The sequence below is a fragment of the Echinops telfairi genome, unplaced genomic scaffold, assembly GCF_000313985.2.
Source record: "Echinops telfairi isolate 266 unplaced genomic scaffold, ASM31398v2 ScPeMD7_1713;HRSCAF=2227, whole genome shotgun sequence".
Classification (NCBI taxonomy): Eukaryota; Metazoa; Chordata; class Mammalia; order Afrosoricida; family Tenrecidae; genus Echinops; species Echinops telfairi.
In genome coordinates, this window is record NW_022105611.1 from 4,268,387 (window position 1) to 4,287,291 (window position 18,905).

The 18,905-nt window shown below is 37.7% G+C and overlaps 1 protein-coding gene across 1 annotated transcript in view; it reads left to right on the forward strand.

Annotated features, from left to right (window-relative positions):
* Positions 1 to 18,905, forward strand: part of NOX4 (NADPH oxidase 4) — a 192,441-nt gene that overhangs the window by 62,449 nt on the left and 111,087 nt on the right. The window contains exons 6-7 of the mRNA XM_013006196.2: positions 2,292 to 2,364; positions 8,126 to 8,206. Of these exons, the coding sequence (XP_012861650.1) occupies positions 2,292 to 2,364; positions 8,126 to 8,206 (154 nt within the window). The remainder of the gene's footprint in view (positions 1 to 2,291; positions 2,365 to 8,125; positions 8,207 to 18,905) is intronic.

The window sequence follows — 18,905 nt, forward strand, 5'->3', positions numbered from 1 at the left end:
TATATATATATATATATGCAAAATATATTTTGTTTCTGCAGTTAGACATGGTGTCTGTCACTTTAAAAATATTTTACAGGGTTCTTCTTAGGAATACAGTTTAGTTTTGCTTACAAATTTGCTCTTTGGAAACATGTTTTTATTCAAACCTTAAGAATTGCATGAGTAATAGAAAAGGGGTGGGCAGAAAAACAAAACCCGATGGATTAATCAAATTTTTTGTGTGGTTCATATGAACTCTTTTAAGAAAAATCAGAATGCTGCTTTCGTATTCTTTTTTGTTCTACAAAATTTATATAAAGGCTTGGAACTTTAAAAGTATATAATGAATTTAGTTTCCCTTGATATAAAAAAATACTTGCATGACAAAGACATTACATAAAGGGACTTAGTGTAATTAGTACTTTTTTTTATAAGCAGAGGATTCTTTCTTTTAACATCCATTCTTATTACCTAGAGTGAAATCCATCATCCTATATTCATGCACAAGGGCCTCGTGCTTGGTCTTGAATTTTCTAAACTGAGAAGCTACTTACAACTCATATTCCTGGATCCCACTGTAGAGATTCTCTGAAGGACCTGGGAATACATTTTGTAAACTTTCTTATGTATTTTGGGAACCAATGTTTTGTTCCTTTGAACATCTCATCAGAATCTTAAGTCTGCCATAACCTACTCTTCTTTGTGTGCCTGGTCTTCATCCTTTAAGTCACTGTTGATGTGCTCCGTCATGAGGAAGCTCCTCCCTAAGTCGAATAGGCAGTGCTCATCTCTTTGTCTTGGATATCTTAGGCTGCCTCATAAAAATACTTTCTAAATTAATTGATCTCCTACGACTTGAAGGTGGGCCTCTCCAGGATGGGATGGGGTTGCTTGTAGGGCATGCAGGTCTTGCCTTATGGAAATATTGCTAATGGGGATCCTGTTAATAAAAACAAATGGACTTTTCTCAGATCAGCAAGTCAACACCATTCTGGCGATCCGCTCTCACCCATTGCCATAAAGGAAAAAGTGTTATTAGTTGTAGAGGCCATCCTCCTGGTCCTGTAACCCAGACCTGGAGTCCAAGTGTGACCCCTGAACAAGGGTGTGTAACTCTGGAGTCATCGGTTTGACATCATGTAAAAATAGAAGATGAGGAAAATAAGGAATGGACCAGAATATGCTGTTTTCCACAAACTGACCTAATTTGACAGGTTACTAATGCCTTTCTGAATAAAATTATTTCATAATTATCTTTGACTTTTCTTATAGTACGTAACAGAAATTGAGTTTCTAGCAATTCATAAATCTTTTTAGCTATTTTAGTAATAGGAAATACTTTCATTATTATTTTAATTTGTTGAATGCCGTACAGCCTTTTCTCTTTAAAAATCATGCATGCAACCCATATCTGAGGAAATGAGATTGTCCTATGGAAAACCAAGCCTGCAGCTTCACACATGACATAAAAGGTGTCAGTTCGACTCACTGGATGGTCAGCGTTAAAACTATCTCAATGAAGAATTTATAAAACTAATGAAATAGCCTTGCTTATCTAAATATTCATGTGAAACTACTCTTAAGTTATCTCAAAATTTGGTAGTATCTTACATTGTGAAAAAAAAGTACCATTCTCAATTTCATTTAGAAAAGTCTTCATGAGCAAATATAATTATATTTCCAATTATGTGTTTAAAAGTATAATAATGAATGCAAGATATATATTTCTGATCCCACCTAGACATGGATGAAAATGGCCAAGAGCCTCATCTTTCTCCTGCAGAACCATGGGTGGGTTTAAACTGCTGACCAAGAGATTAGTTGTCCCACTCACAACCCACTCCTTCAAAATGTCCACATAGTGCATGAATTCATTGTAAAGGCTATTAATTAAATAATTTGGTATGAATAGTTAAAGGTATTACATTTAAGCATACAGTCATAAGGGAACATGTTTCAGTTGGATTTTATAATGTCAACCCTGCCCCTTTGCCTTGATTACTTACATTTGGTGTAATGTGTAACTGAAGAAGTAAACCTTATTATACATAGTCACCAAACTGAATGGATATTTAGGATTACAAAGAATGGACTCCAGTTAAAGAGCAAAATGTCAGTTTTGTCTTAAAGGCATTGGCACAGAGATGATCCTTAACAAAACGCCTTGCTTGAGATGGCACATACATGGAGCTATGTGATAGAGTTGGGTTTCACACAGAGCACTATAGAACTGTGGGCTGTAAAGTGCATTCTTTGTACTTCTTCCCAGTATAATTTAAGTTAAAATGTACTGATGTAAATTTTTATAGTTCCTGGATTGACAGGGGTCTGCATGGTATTGGTGCTATTCCTTATGGTTACAGCTTCTACATATGCAATCCGGTAAGTTCAGAGTCATTATTCTCATATTTACTAAGCTTTTCTTCAGATTATCTTCATTTTTACACGTAGAAAAAGTCTTCATATACTAAACAAACCTCTTATAGCCAATGTAGTAACTTGATTAATGGAATATTCTGAGTGATAAAGAGTGAAGTAGAAGCATTTCAACTTATGAATTTCTGTTTGTGAAAAATCTCTTTGCTAGTTAACTTCTCTTGGCTGGAATTAGATGTGAACATTTAATATGACAACTGAGGAAATTTTGGTTTTTCAGGATCATCCTTCCATAAGGCAATTTACCTCTAAAGGGTATGGGATTGAATTTAAAATAGGCATAGTAATATTGGGATTTCCTTAGAATATACAATTTGAAATAAATATGTATCTAATTTTCCTTATGTGAAGTTGTTTTGATGTTATTAAAGTTAGCATTCTAAAAGAAGCTTTCAGAACACTTGATAAGTTGAACTTAGCAAAAATAATTAGAAATATATATTTAAATTTATTCCTACTTCAAATAATTTAAAGTAATTACAGGTAGACATTTTTCTGAGCACTTTAATATGTCTCTTTTGAAGGACACATTCAAATTTTAAGAATATTTTACATTGTTTTCCATTTTTTATTGTATATTTTAGTTAAAGTAGTAAAAGGAAGAAATAACATGTATTTCAAAAAGCCCTTCGAACTTTCTCTTTGCTAAAATAAGAAATTTAGTAGAGATTATACACATATATGAAGTATGGTAACCAAGTGTATGTTTATTCCAAATAGTATATGTTTTTATTTCTGTCCACAATCAGGGAATGGCCACAGACAATTTTTCTCTGTAACGCCCTTGTCTTAATCTCATTAGGGTGCTTTCAAAAAAGGTCCAATCAATCCAATCATAATAATCCCTTTGGAGGGGATCTAATGACCAGTTTAATTCAGGGCAGAGAGATCAGCTCAGAATGGTATGGTGGCTGTTGTTTTGAGTCTCTGTAAGGTAAGCGGAGTGGCTTTGCTTGAAGGACACAGAAGGAGCACAGGGGCTTATATGGTGCTACCTCCAACAACTAAGAATGGAAATTCCATATGATCGAGCAATACCTCAGATGAGTATATGTCCACAAGAGCCTTTACATGAACAGGAATATGCCCACCCATGTTCATTGCACCACTATTCACAATAAAAAGAGGATAGAATCCACTTCAGTTCCCATTAGTGGATAAATGGGAAAAGACTCTTTGCATACACAGTGGCATGCTGCTAATCACTAAGAAGCAGTGACGAAACAGAAGCACCTCACAGCATAGGTCAACCTGGAGAATATTATTCTGAGTGAAATTAGCCAATTACAAAAGGACAAACATTATAGGAGAACACTGTTATAGGGAAATACCCACATTATAGACTCGGATACTAAAGGGAGCAGATTTTGGAGTTTGCCAAGTGGGGAGACAAGGGAAGGCAGACAAAGCAATGAGGTGTACTGTTCTCACGTTCACTTGTGTGTAATGAATGACCATCGTCCAAAAGAAGGGGAAGAGAAATCAGGGAGTTGGTGTGGTAAACTATTGGGAGGTTTGATGAGTGGTTGATTATCTGCATTTTTAAAAATGGACTATCTGAATACAAAGTTGATTATCTGAATTTTAAACATCTCCCTAATTTCTGATAGAAAAGACATTTTTAAAAAATTGAAAATTGCATTGTTGTGAAAAAGGACAGAAAGTTGGCCTTTGGACTCATTTTTTCCCGTTACAATTCACCTTTCCATTCTTCCAGGGTAACAAGAGCTGTCTAATGGATATTTCATTGGCAAACTGTTCACCATCCACCTAATAGCCCTGATCTGGCCCTTTCAGATTTCATTTTGTTTCTGAAACTTGACAATCAAAGAGTAACATGATTTAAGTCCCTTCAAGGTGCCAAAATTTTTGACGTGAAATCATTTCTGACTGATGTGAATTGAAAAATACAGAATTCATTGTGGGAGGGTTAGAGAGATGGAAACAGTGAAATATATGTGGAAAAGCAATAGCTTTTTAAATAAAGATGTCTATGATTTTGTAACAATATTTTTGACATATACTTATATATATACATTTAGTGGAGGCTATATATATATGAGGAGGTACCAAAAAAACAACAAAACAAAACTTTTACGCCCCCCAATGTGATATATTTAAATTTTATAACAAAAAAAACTTATCAACTTCAAAGTAATCTCCATTACACTTAATACATTTTTCAAATTTGCAATTCCAATCTTAGAAACAGTTTTCTTTTTCTTTTTAAAATCATTTTATTGGGGGCTCATACAATTCTTATCACAATCCATACATCCATCCATTGTGTCAAGCACATGTGTACATTTGTTTCCACCATCATTCTCAAAACATTTACTTTCTACTTGAGCCCTTAATATCAGCTCCTCATTTTTCCTTTCCCTCCCTACTACCTCCTCCCTCATGAACCCTTCATAATTCATAAATTATTAATTTGTCATATCTTACACTGTCCGACATCTCTCTTCACCCACTTTTCTGTTGTTCATCCCCCAGGGAGGAGGTTATACGTAGATCCTTGTAATTGGTTCCCCCTTTCTACCCCACCTTCTGTTCACCCTCCAGGTATTGCCACTCTCACCACTGGTCCTGAAGGGATCATCTGTCCTGGATTCAGGACCAGTGGTGAGAGTGGGGATCCCTTCAGATGGAAATATTTTTCAAACTCATCTGTTTGAATGGCTGACAGCACCTCCCTCGTTTTTTTTCTTCATCTCTCATGTTGTCAAATTGCTGTCTTTTCATGTCCTCTTCATTTGCGGAAACAAAAAGAAGTAGCATGGAGCAGGGTCAGATGAGAAAGGTGTGTGGGGCAAGAGAGGCATGCTGGAGGGTTTGTTTGTTTTTTTTTGCCCCAAACTGGCACACTGAGATGGCTATGTTAGCAGGTGCATTGTCGTGGTGGCAAAACCAGTCTCCCATCTGCCACAAATAAGGCCTTTTTGTCGCACACTGTTATGCAATCTTTGTAGAACCTCCAAATAGAAAGTTTCATCAACAGTCTGACCTGGTGAAACAAACTCCAAATGCAATATTTGTAGACATTTGCATTTGCTCAGGAAGTTGACAGACATCCAGAATGAGGTTTGTCATCAATCGACAGTTTACCATTTTTGAAATGAGAAAACCACTTTTGCACCTTGAATTTTCCCCATAGCTTCTGTCTTTATAAGCTGTAATTGAACATCAAAAGTTTCTGCAGCATAGTTCCTGAGCAGGAAATAAAATTTCACAGCTGCATGGTGTTCTTTTAACTTGGCCACCACAAAAAAAGAGGTTCAAGTGAAACTGCTTTTATAAAAAAAAAAAAAAATCACTAGGACCAGAGAGAACCTTCCCAGATGATGTCACTGGGTGCACTAACTCAGAGCGAGTTGCTTGATGCTTGCCTAGCAGGGAAAAGTGCATGTGATGAAAGCTCTGCTCCACTCAGCAAAATTCTGGTTTTTTTTTTTGTGTGTGGGGTTCCCCCTTGTATATCTTAGATTTCTTAACTAAACATGGTTGGATATTTCTTAAAAGAGATTATATATGTGTGTCGATTCCTCTCTCTCACACATCTACTTTAAAGAGTAATTGTTCAGTAAAATAGTCAAGTGCGTCTTTGCCTACACTTCTAAATATTGCTTCATAGACACACCTACATCTTAAAACCTGTCATGAAATTTGATTGTAATGATCTGGTGTTTATGTTTATAGACTTAAGCTATCTTGTTCTCTACCAATCTCCTATTTCCCACTTAAATTACACCTTCTATTTTCATTTCTCACTTCTGATCCTTCTCTTTCTCTATACATATATATGGATTTTGTATAAATCAGGTCAAGTTACAGAGAGTATTTAAATTTGTTTTTAATTTCAATATGTTATGAACATTTCTTTCACATTAATAAATATTTCTCTCTTATTCTCTTTACTGAGTGAATATTTCCATTTAGATATACATTGATTTATTTTCCTAGGTCTCCATTGTTCAATGTTTTAGGTTTACTTCAGTGAGTGAGCCCTGGTGGCCTTGTCGGGTAAGCATTGGACTGTTAGCCACAAGGTCATTGGTTCAAGCCCACTAGTAGCTCTATTGGGACTAAGGTCAAGCTATCTCCTATAAAGATTTACAGTTTTGGAAACTCTATATAGAGCTATTATGAGTCAGAATCAGCTCCATTACAGTGGGATGGTTTTGTGTTTTATTCATGTGTTTGTGTACATTTTCAATTATTTCCTAAGGCAAATTTCTGAGATGTAGATAAAGTAGTTGGGTCAAGTGTAAACATACTTTTAAGATTTTTATATAAACTGCTGCCTTACATAATGACAAATCCATGCCCATTTTGTGACAGATGTTTTATTATAATTTGATTTTAAAAAGGCTTTAAACCAATTGACATATATTTTTCAGGAGTTCTTGAAGAAAATGTAAGACATTGCCAGATTTCTTTTTTTACAAGATCGAGGATACATAGAAGTTCTAATAAATAAATTAATAACACGGCATGAAAATTTATGAGCAATACAAGTCTTCAGGGCATGAAATTCTAGATGAGTTCTAGAGCTGACGCTAACAGATAATGCCGTCCCAGCTTCAGAAGGAATACTTCTCAGACCTCAGGATGGGCAAGGGGTTACATAGGAAATATGTGACAATCTAAAAGCATGAAACCGAAAACTTCTGCTTATTGATGTACATTACGAAAATAGTTAGGTAGACATGTTATTGAGGAGATTGTTACAAATCACATGGAACTATTGGGGGTTGGAAATTTTTCCTTTGTAGTTTTAGCAAACAAATTAATTTTTTCATAGTTTATGGAGGGTAGAGGTCCAAACTGAAAGAGCTGGATGAAAGGGTAGCCTCTCTCTGTGAACTCTTGAGGAAGACCCTGTCTCTGTAGCTTCTGATTCCTGGTTCCTGGGTGCTCTCCGTATCATTTGGTATCTGTTTTATCTCATAGTTCCTCTGCTGGCCTGTTTAATCTCTTTTATATCTCATAAGACATGGATTCAAGATACACCACATACGAATCCTGTCTCATTCATAGAACAAAGATAACACATCTCCAAATGGGAAAGGACTTGTAAATACCTCCCCTCTGCCTTCGAGAGCCTGATGTATGCATATCTACTTACTCCCAGGCATATGAAAAAATTGCTAGTCTTTCTCCTTCTTTCAAACATGTCTTCAATTGTACTTATCATAACCCATCTATTTCAGAATCTATATTCTCCCCAGGGGAATAACTCCATCGTGTTATTCTTAAGAATCTCTTCCCAGGAAAAGTAAATAAACTTTGATGAGCACTTTGTTTGTCTCCATTTGAGTTTACTTTGAACTATGTTCTATGCATTGGATAGGGAAAACTAGTTATTCTAGAAAAAATTTGAAAATCAAAAATATTAATAAAGAGGACAACAAAATATAGACTGTTACCAACTTAGTCTTGTATTATACTAAACTTAAACATTCTTATTTAACTCTTTATATGTACCTTTATGTAAAATTCAAAGACTATTCAAACTGATTTGTTATTTATAATTCCTGTCAATTTTATTTGTATGAAATGCATGCTGATATGTTGGTATTATAATCTTTATCTCAGGTTGACTCATTTTTAAGTTCCTTAAATTGTAGCATACCTTTGAAACGGTGTGCAACTTATTAGTGACAAAAGATATAAGTGAGACTAAAGCTGCTGTTTGTTTTTCCAGCGTTTCTAACTATGACATCTTCTGGTATACTCATAATCTCTTCTTGGTCTTCTACATGCTGCTGATGTTTCACGTTTCAGGGTAAGTTTAAAGAAGGACTGAAATCTTTTTAATTCCTAAGAATCCTATTTTATCTCTAAGAATAATTGAATTGAGCTTTCAGGTTAAAATATACTACCTGTAGTTTTCTTTGGTTCTGTTGGGTAACTGTGACCTGAGATCTATTTGATGGCAGTGATTTTTCATATAGATTTAGATATGCTAGTGAGTAATATGGAAAAAGATGAAATAAAATTAAATTCACATGTGCCTAAAAATAGGTTGGGAAAGACAGCTCTATATAAACATTATTCTGTTTTTCAACATTATGTTGTAATGAAACTGGTAGACATATATATCAAAATTTATAACTAGAACTAGAATCACACGTTGTGTGATATTTAATGTCTGCTATAGATTTGTTATAGGAGCCCTGGTGATGTAGTGGTTACATGTTGAGTTGCCATCCTTGTGGTTGACCATTCGAAACCACCAGCAGCTCAATGGGAGAAAATGGGGCTTTCTATCACTGTAAACAGTTGCCAGTTGCCTTGTTGGCAACCCACAGCAGAGTCGCCATGAGTCAGCGTGGATTCGCGGGCAGTGAGTGGACAGGGTTGTCATTAAAGAACCCTTGGCAGTCACCAATCTTAGGGTCAGTGCTTCACATTTTTCTCGAGAGAAAGATGGCCACCTGTCTGCTCCTGTAACGATTGATCGTGTCAGCCACCCTCTTTGAGTCACTGAGAATTGACTCAGCAGGAAATCATAGAGTATTAGAGACCATTATGAGTCAAATCAGCTTAACAACAATGGGTTTGGTAAAGCCCTGTTGGTACAGTGGCTTAAGTGCCCAGCTTCTAACTAAAAGAAATGTTGGGAGTTCAAAACCACAAGTCTCTCTCCCTAGCATAAAGATGCGGTAGTTTGCTACTATAAAAGTACACCCTTGGAAACGCTAAGGGGCAGTTCGGCACTGGCCTGTTGGGTCGCTCTGAATTGGAATGGACTTGCTGCAGGTGAGTTTGATTGTGTTTTTTATAGCTGCATCCTGATACTCTCTAACTAAATTAAGTAAGACTTGGAATGATGAACTTCGAGAAGATATTTTAGTATTTTAATTTTCAGAAAACACTCAGCTTAAAGAGTTTTTGACAATGGGGTTTTTAGTCTTTTCATTTGGAAAATCCTAATAATAATAATAGTTGCAGAGCTAGCCAAAAATTTAGACTCACCAATGATAAGGACGTGTCAAGCACTGAAAAATCACAAAGGGAATTTAAAAATGTATCCTAAATTTGTTCTAAAATATATACCCCAGTGTTCCAATCTGTATTTTGATAATGGATCTCAAGCGGTAACTGCAGTCATATAGTGGTTAAAAAAAATCCGTGGGGTATACAAAGAAAACAATGGAGTGTGTGTGTATGCGTGTGCATGCATGCACGTGTGTGTATGCTTTAGAAAGTTGATAGGAAAAAACATTATTTTCTAATTAACATTAACCCACACACTTTTGGAAGCTTGAAGCCCTTTCATGTGTGTGTGTGCCTGGGTGTATATATGTTATACACTCACTGATATATATATGATACACTTAAAAATTCTATTTTTTTCATTTGCTGTTGTTGTCCTAATCAGTAGCGAACTTGTTATTGTTAGGTGCTATCGAGTGGGTTTCAAATGCTAGCAACCCCGTGTACCACAGAACAAAACACTGCCCAGTCTTGTGTAATTGTCACAACTGTTGTTACGTGTGAGCACATCGTTGTAGCCACTGTGTCTGTGCATCTTGCTGAGGGCCTTCGATTTCACAGGTCCTCTACTTTACCTAGCATGATGTCTTTTTCCACCACTCGTCTCTCGTGCTGGGTCTCTCCATCCTGGCTTCTAGAAGCTTTCGGGCTGTCCTCTTCCAAGATAGGTTTGTTTGTTCTTTTGGTTGTCCATGGTGCTTTCAGCATTCCTTCGCAGCATCCTAATTCAAATGCATCAATTTCTCTTCAGTCTTCCTTCTTCAGTGTCCAAGTTTTATACACACGAGGTGATTGGACATACTATAGCTTGACTTAGGAGGACCTTAGTGCTTAAGGTGACAGCCTCATTTTTCAACACTGTAATAAAGAAGTCTTGTGCAGCAGATTTACCCAGTTTACTGTGTCATTTGAATGCTTAATTGCTGCTTCCACTAACACTGATTGTGGATTCTAACAAGATGAAGTCTTTGACAACATCAATATTTTGTTTTCCATGAAGTTACCTGGGCATCCAGCTGTGAGGATTTTCATGATCTTTTCACTGAGTTGTAATCCATATTGAAGGCTTCCATCCTGGGTCTTCATCAGCAAGTGCTTCGTGTTCTCTTCTTTCTTGGCAAGCCAGTTGTTTTCAGCTGCACATTGTAGGTTGTTAAAAAGCCTTCCAATCCAAATCCAATCTAAGCCCCACTCTTCATCATTTAGTCCAGTGTCTGTGATTATTTGCTCAGCATACGGATTGAAAAATATATTGAGAGGATACTACCCTGATGCACATGTTTTCTGATTTAAAAGCATTCAGTACTCCCTTGTCCTGTTCACACACTGCCTCTTCATCTATTTACGGGTTCTGTATAAGAACATTGATATGTGTGAGAAGAATTCCCATTCTTTTCAAAGCTATCTGTTTTTACGATCCACATAGTCTAATAGTCTAATGCCTCTGCATAGTCAATAAAACACAAGTAAACATCTTTCTTGTATTCTCTGCTTCATCCAAGATCCATTTGACATCAGCAATGATATCTCTTGTTCTTTGTCCTCCTTTGAATCTTGCTTGAACTTCTGGAAGCTCCCTGTCAATGTACTGCTTCAATCATTGTGGATGATCTTCAGTAAAATTTTACTTGCACTTGATATTAATGATATTTGTCCTGTGTTTAAGAATTCTCTTGTGTCACTTTCTTGGGCATAAGTACAGATATGGATTTTTTTTCGTCAGTTGGCCAAGTTGCTATCTTCTCCAAATTTCTTGGCATAGATTAGTGAGTGCTTCCAGTGTTTTATCAGCTTATTGGAACATTGAACTAGGTATTCCATCCATTCCTGGAAATTTGTTTCTGGCTAATGCCTTCAGTGCAGCTTAGACTTCAAGTCTATAAGTGAACTTGGTTCTTTAGCACATGCTACCTCTTCAAATGATTAAATGTCTGGTTCTTTTTGGTACAATGGCTCCGTCTTTTTTCCATCTTGTTTTGGAAATTCCTACATAATTAAATAGTTTTGCCCATGGAATTTTTCAGTATTGCAGTAAAAGCCTGAGTGTTTTTTTTTAAGTTCCTTCAGTTTAAAATATGCTGAGTGCTTTATTCCTTTTTGGTTTTCAACTGCAGGTCTGAGCACATTTCATTATAATATTGTATTTTTTCTTCCCTAGCTGCCCTTAGAAATTTTCTGTTCAGTTCTTTGGCTTCATTATTTTTTCTATATGCCTAACTACTCTACAATTTAGAGCAAGTTTCAGAGTCTCTTTTAACATCCACTTTGATCTTTTCTTTCCTTCCTTCCATTTAGTGACCCTTTGCTTTCTTTATGAAGGATGTTCTTGATGTCATCCTACAGCTCATCAGGCCTTCTGTCATTCTTGTTCAATCTGTCATTTCTGTTCTTGAAATGTTCTGAAAATTAAGGTGGGAGAGAGTCAGGGTTGTATTTTGGTACTTGCCACTTATTTTTTCAACTTCAACCTGAACTTACATATTGGCAGTTTATGGCTTATTCCACAGTCAGCCACCTGGCCTGGTTTTTGTTGCCAATATTGAGCTTCTCCATTTTCTCTTCTCATAGATGTAATCAACTTAAATTCACTGTATTCCATCTGTTAAAGTCTTGTGTAGAGAAGCCTTTTTGTGTTGTTGAAATAATGTATTTGCTACTAGCATATTGCTAGTTCTGCAAAATTGCATCATGCAATCTTTAGCTTCATTTTTTGTCCCCAAGGCCATATAGTCAACAATTGTACCTTCTTTGTTTCCAACTTTTGCATTCCAAATGCCAATAATTATGAATGCATTTTGATTTCATGTTTTATCAATTTCAGACTAAAGGAGTTGGTCAAATTCTTTAATTTCTGCTTCTCTAACTCCAGTAGTTGGTGCATAAATTTGGATAATAATTGTATCGACTAGGTTTATGCTGATAGATACTATCCTATTACAGACAGCATTGTACATCCCGATGTCTCTTCAAATGTCCTTTCTAGACAATGAATGGAACATGAATTCTCTTGAAGTTTTCATCCTTGGCATAGTAAATATGATTGTCAGGTTCAAATGACCTTGACTGCCTTGGATCTGGATCTTGGCATGACCCGCTTTGTTTTTGATGACTTCTAATTTTCCTCAATTCATTCTTCCAATATTTCACGTTCGGATTATGAATAGATGTTTGCAGCTGTTTCTTCTCATTTTCAATCATGCCGCATCCGCAAAGACGGTCTTGAAAGCTTTGCTATATCCACGTCATTATGGTTGACTCTGGTTTGAGAAGGCAGCTCCTGCGTCTTCACTCGAGTGCTTTCTGACCTGCGGGCTGGGTTTTTGGCCGATATATGGCAATGTTCTGGTGCTATTCATGAGGTTGTCAGGGTCTGACAAGGTTTTGCTGCCAGATTTCGAGTGGCTAATTCCTCCGAAGCTGGCAGCTTGCTGCTTCCCATTGTCTGTTCATAGTCTGGAGGCTCTGCTGAAACCTGTTCGGATTGGGTGACCCTGTTGGTGTTTGACATATCAGTGACACAGTTTCCCCCATCACAGCAACATCACAGCACGCTCCCACTGTCCCACAAACTGACAGGGAAGTGGCAGACTAGTGACCTTTACTAAGTTCACAAGTTCACTAATACACTCCTAAGATAGTCATGTATTACCTGGTGCTTCATTACGCTTGTTCGCCAGGAGGATGCATGCCTGAAAGCAGAATGCCAGCAGGAATATTTCAGGTTTGTTTCAAATATTAGGTTCTTTATTGTTGTTCTGTAATGATTTTCACCTTCTCCTACCCCACCCTATGTAGCAACTTAGTTTTAGGATGAGGAGACTGTATGGATGGGTATGGACTACTTTTCCTTGGAACAAACTTATGCTATAAAATAAAATAGTACATAAATGTGATTTTTAAGGCTTTATGTCAGTGTGGCTGGGCAAGAATTCTTAGTGGTTTTCCATGATGAGATCTTTTCAAAGGTGTGGACTATTTCTAATATAAGTAGACACTATCGAAAAGTTTGCTGGGTGTGGGCTCTGCATCTGGCTTATCAACCCCCAGTGCTTTGGCTGTAAACCAACAGTTTGCCATATTGCCTGCCAATCATAGGAGTAGTCAGTTGCCTTAAATTAATCTGCTGTCCTTGGGTGCATTCACTTCTGTAGCCACAAGCCTGTGATTGAACTCACAGCTATACAATTCATCAAACTCACCTTCTTTTTGCCTGGATTTGGAACTTGCCCACTTCTACAATCAGGCGAGCTATTTTCTCAATGTAAGCTTTTGTCTATGTTTATAAGATTCACTCGTTTTGCTTTTCTAGACAACCCTGATTAAGACAGTTGGTAACCGTCTGGGACCCCTCAGAGAATGCACTCAGTTTCAAGATCATGTTGCACACAGAGGGCCTGAAGCCAGTAATTTCCCAAATGATTTTGGAATTCACTCAGTCCTCCTAGTCCAGATGCATTTCACTAATAATAAACAATGTTGCCTGGTAACACAGCTGGCAGTCCCCATTTATTGTAACCCAACATGTTTCCATGGAAAAAGGTGTTTTCAAAATGGTTCAGACTGGCTGGTAATCCTTTCCTTGAATGTTTCATTAGGTACATTATCTATCAATGTGGCATATATCTCTAAATATATATCTGCTTTCAGGTACAGGTTGAAAATACTTTTTACTCCTCAAATTTAGAGACAAGAAGTTTAAATAACATGATGAAATGATTGCCTGAGCCCCAAGTCCTGGTTAGCTTTGTTCTGTTCCATGATTCTAGTATATAAAGCTGCAGAGCATCAGAAACTTGGCCACACAAGCTCCACCTTAGCGAGCTCTGTCAGCCCAGAGTCAAGGGCTGTTGTCATCGAAGGCTCCTATTCTGGTCTTTAAATTTTGTGGGTCATTAGTATAATCAAAACCCTTTGATTGAGAAAATCTACTCTAAATTCCATGATTTAGAATAATTTATTTGCTTTCCAGAATGATGGACATAAGTGGACTATAAGTCATCAGGTAATAACAAGAACATTTATTTATTTATTTTCGGCCTTATCAAACAGAAACTTATTTCTCACAGTTTAGGAAGATAGGACTGAATCTGGGTTCTGGGGCTAGGAAAGTGCTTTTTCTCTCTCTCCACTTTGGGGGAAGAATTTTTGAATTTTCTGTTCCGTGTCTTAATGGTGATATTTATATAGCATGATATCCATCTTCTCCATTTCCAATTTCTTTTCAACAGTTATATTGGCACACAATTTACACATCATACAATTGAATAGGTCAATCATATCAAAGGGAATTGTACAATCAGTACCACATCTATCTTAGAGTTTTACCCCCACCCCGCTTCAGTGTTTAATTCACCTGTATTTTTATTTATTTTCTTTAGAAAGTTTTATTTCCTTTTCCCCAACAGTCCCATTGGCAACTAATTTACACATAATATAATTCAACAGTTCAATCACTCAATCATAACATGGAGAATTGTGTAATCGCCCCAACGTCAACTTTAGAGGACTTCCCCTCCCCCATGGCTAAATTGGCTCCAAGATGATTTATGCAATTACAATCTTTTCTAGTGCTCTCTCCCCTCTCCCGTCCTCACTAGTCACTCCTGAAATCCCCCCTCTCTTCCCATTACAACACCCACACCGCTGTCTTCCCTGTATCCCTCTGTATCCGTACTTATCGTAGTGCCTCCACTCCTCCTGTGCTTCACTGCTGGCACACCCAACAGAAAACAATAGGAAGCAAAATTGCACTAAAGTGATCAGGGTAGAAACAGAATCGTATACAGACAAAAATACTCATAATGCTACAGGAAGGAGTATCAGAAGTTCCACAACATGCAAAAAACTTGATGGGAAGGGGTGTGGGTGCAATGGAGACCCAGAATCCACCAGAAAGATGATCGGACAGTCCCTTTCAGGAGGGCCACGTGGAATGTATGGTAGAGCCAGGGTGCTGTATGGAATTGAAGCACACTAACTATCCTCAAACTCTTTAACATTTCCTCCCCTCACTAGTAAGGTTTTTATGTGTTTTACCTCATTGATCATGTCAGATTTGCATATGTTCATTTGTATACTTAGGATGACTTGGTGCATGAAGGTTAAGATGGATGAAGCCTCCAAGACAGTAACATGAGTGATGGTTCCTAAGGGTACTGGAGGAGAGGGGCAAGGGGAGCTGATAGCATTGATAATTGTATAACCCCACCCGGTGGGATTGAATATCAGAGTTATATGTGAATGGATATATTGGAATGTGTAAGATATGTCAATAAAACTATTTTTTAAAAAATAAACAGTATAGAAAATTTATAAGAAGGAATAGATCCTCCAACAATAATAAAAAAGCCAGGAGAGATTTCTGTCATGGAACTAGAAAGAGATACTTGCACCCAGAACAAATTCGGGTCATGTTTATAGGGTGGTCAACTGGCTATATGCCATGCATTCTATCCAGCATAATCAAGATTATAATGGTCTCTGCTAACAGGAAGGTTGATCAAGACTCTTGCCTGAGGCTAGAGCAGATTTACCAGTGGCTCTGTTTGACCAGGTACTCTTCAGATAGGTTTTGGGCTCTCACTGTCCCCCATAGCCCTCCCCCACAAATTGTCCCTAATTTTTGCTCTGATGCTTTCTCCTCACCATAATCAACTTTTGTAATTGTCATATTCGATCACACAAGCTGGTATGCTTCTTCCGTGTGGACCCAGTTGACTAATCGCTTAGATGGCTGCTTGTTTGAATACAAGCCTTTAAGACCCTGGACACTATTTTGATTGATAGCCAGGACCCATCTGCTTTCTTTACCACACTTTTCTGTAGCTCCTTTATCTTCAGTGATTATCTCATGAAGGTGAGTTTCATGCAGGACCATGATGAAAGAGCTGACTGTTGTTAAGTTGGGCCTAGGATTTAGTGCAAGCCTCAAACCCATTCCTGGATCTATGAGTTTATTTTATTTATTTATTTATATTTTGTTGAATTAATTTGCTGTAATTTGGGAGCCAATTTATGTCATATTTTTCCATGATTCAATTATGTCAAACCTAATTGCCCTATTTCTTGCATACTCGTAGATGTTTTCCAAAGTACACTTTTCTTTCCTGGACTTTTGACATCATCCACCGCTTATTTCTCCCACCCCTCAACCCTTCAATAACCCCTTCCCTAAACCCTTGTTATGCTTTCTTTCCCTATAGGCTCAACATCCATGGGTTTCATTTTCCAAAAAATAATAGAAGAAATAACTCAGCTTCAAGGGGGTGAGTCAATGGTGATGCACCTGTGAGATACACTCAGATTACAAGTGTGTCCAGGATAGTGTGTTAGACAGGGTTCTTTAGAGAAACAAAACATCTATCATGATAGATAGATGATAGATAGATAGGTAGATAGATGCAACATAAGAAATAAACAGCTAATTAGTCCACAGAGCAGTAAAAATGGTTCACTTCAGTCCTTCAACTCATGAGGGCTGCTGGGTGCAAGTCAAAGAAGCAGATAGCTGAGTCTTCTGTAGAGAAATATAGGCAGTCTGGCCACAGGCAGCAAACACCAGGGCGGGTCACCAACAGTCAGTCAGATGATAGGGTCCAACCGTTCCCATCTCAAGATATGTATACACCAGCAGTGTGGTGAAACAGATCTTGAAGGCACCTCAAACTATAGCGACAGCCCATGGGTTGGTTGTCCTACAGGTAGGGTAGCTCCCAAATTGAGGAAGAGAACTAGCTAAGGTAGCCGTACACTGGTCTGATCATCAGAGAGCAAGCGACAGAAAGGCAAGGCTCACCAAGCTATTTATCTCTTTGCCCTTCAATTAAATTGCAACCCTATTAACCCCACATGTGTTTATTGGCCAGGTTGACACAATAATCCTTCCTATCACAGGTAGAGTACAGTTCCCCAAGTGGAACAGTTCCCCTTTGCCGCCTCACCTATGCAGCCTCTGGAGCATAATATGCATCCCAGTGTTCTTTGGCACCCAGCCCGAGTTCCCTGGTTACCCCCAGATGCCCTAGGTCAGTTCTGTCCACCCGCTGCATGTCACGAAATACCTCTCTACCTAATGATCCCAAGAACATCCTCAGTCACTCTCCGCCCACCTGGCAGTCAGCCCTCCCTCCCCTCCCCCCAATAGACATGTACCTATGCTCATCCAAACTTGACAGTTTCCCTTCCCCTCTCCTCCACTGTCCCTCCCATCAGTAAGCCTCATTCCTCTGATATGCCGCCTCCCTGTCAGGGGTACCTCACCTTGTATCCACATGGCACCCACTCAGCAGATAGCATCACACCCTTTCTCCCCCTACTATTTGATCCCAGCTGTCATGAGGCACCCGCCAGCCAAGTGACTTACACTCTACTTACCTAGGCCAGCTGATGTGTGGTTCTTTGGCACTGGTCAGGCTCTTTCTTGTTGAATGTGGTGGATTACATTAATTGTTTATCGAATGTTGAACAATTCCTATATCCATGGTAAAAATCCCACTGGTCATGATGTGTGATCTTTGCTCAGTTTGGGTATTAGACTTATGCTGGCTTCATAGAATGAGTTTGGGAATTTGCTCTCCCTTTTCTATGTTCTGGAAGAGTTTGTGTAGGTGTCAACTCGCCTTTGAATGCTTGGTAGAAATCTCCTGTGAAGCTCTCTGGACCCGAGCTTTATTTGGTTGGGAGTTTTTTGATGACCTTGTCTATTTCTTCTTTTGCTATGGGTCTGTTCAAGTTTTAAAATTCCATGTTAAAAAAAAATTCCATGTCCGTTAATTTGGGGATAAAGTGATTTTCTAGGTTTTTGTCCATATCTTCCAAATTACTGAATTGGTTGGAATCCAGTCTTACATGGTACTATGTAATTAATCTTTTTATTTCATTGGGGTCTGTTGTGACTTCCCCTCTTTCAACCCTAATTCTTGATATTAACGTTGGTTCCTTTCCTTTGTTAAGTTTGCTAGTGATTTGTCAATTTTGTTGACCTTTTCAAAGAAACAACTTTTTGCTCTATTGATTCTATTGTTCTTGTGCTTTCCAGTTCATTCATTTCTGATCTAATTTTTATCATTTATTTTGATGTTAGAAGCATTATATGGTTGACTCTGTTCTAGGTGCTGAAAGTGCTGTGTTAAGGTTCTAACCATAATTCTCTTCTCTTTTTTCATGTATGAATTTACTACAATAAAGTAACTTCTGATAACTACCTTTGCTGTGTCCCATGGGCGTTGGTATGTTGTATTGTCATTGTCATTGGGTTCTAGGAACTTCTTAATTTCCTCTCTAATTTGGGTTAATACCTATTTGTTTTTAACAAGTGTGTTATTAAGTCTCCAGATGTTTGTCTTTGTTGTTGTTGTTTTTCTTTCTATTGTAAATTTTGAATTTTGTGGTGCTGTGGTCAGAGCAGGTTGTTTTAATGACATCTATGTGTTTGAATTTTCTCAAGCTTCCCTTGTGTCCCAGCATGTGACCTATTTTCTAGTCTG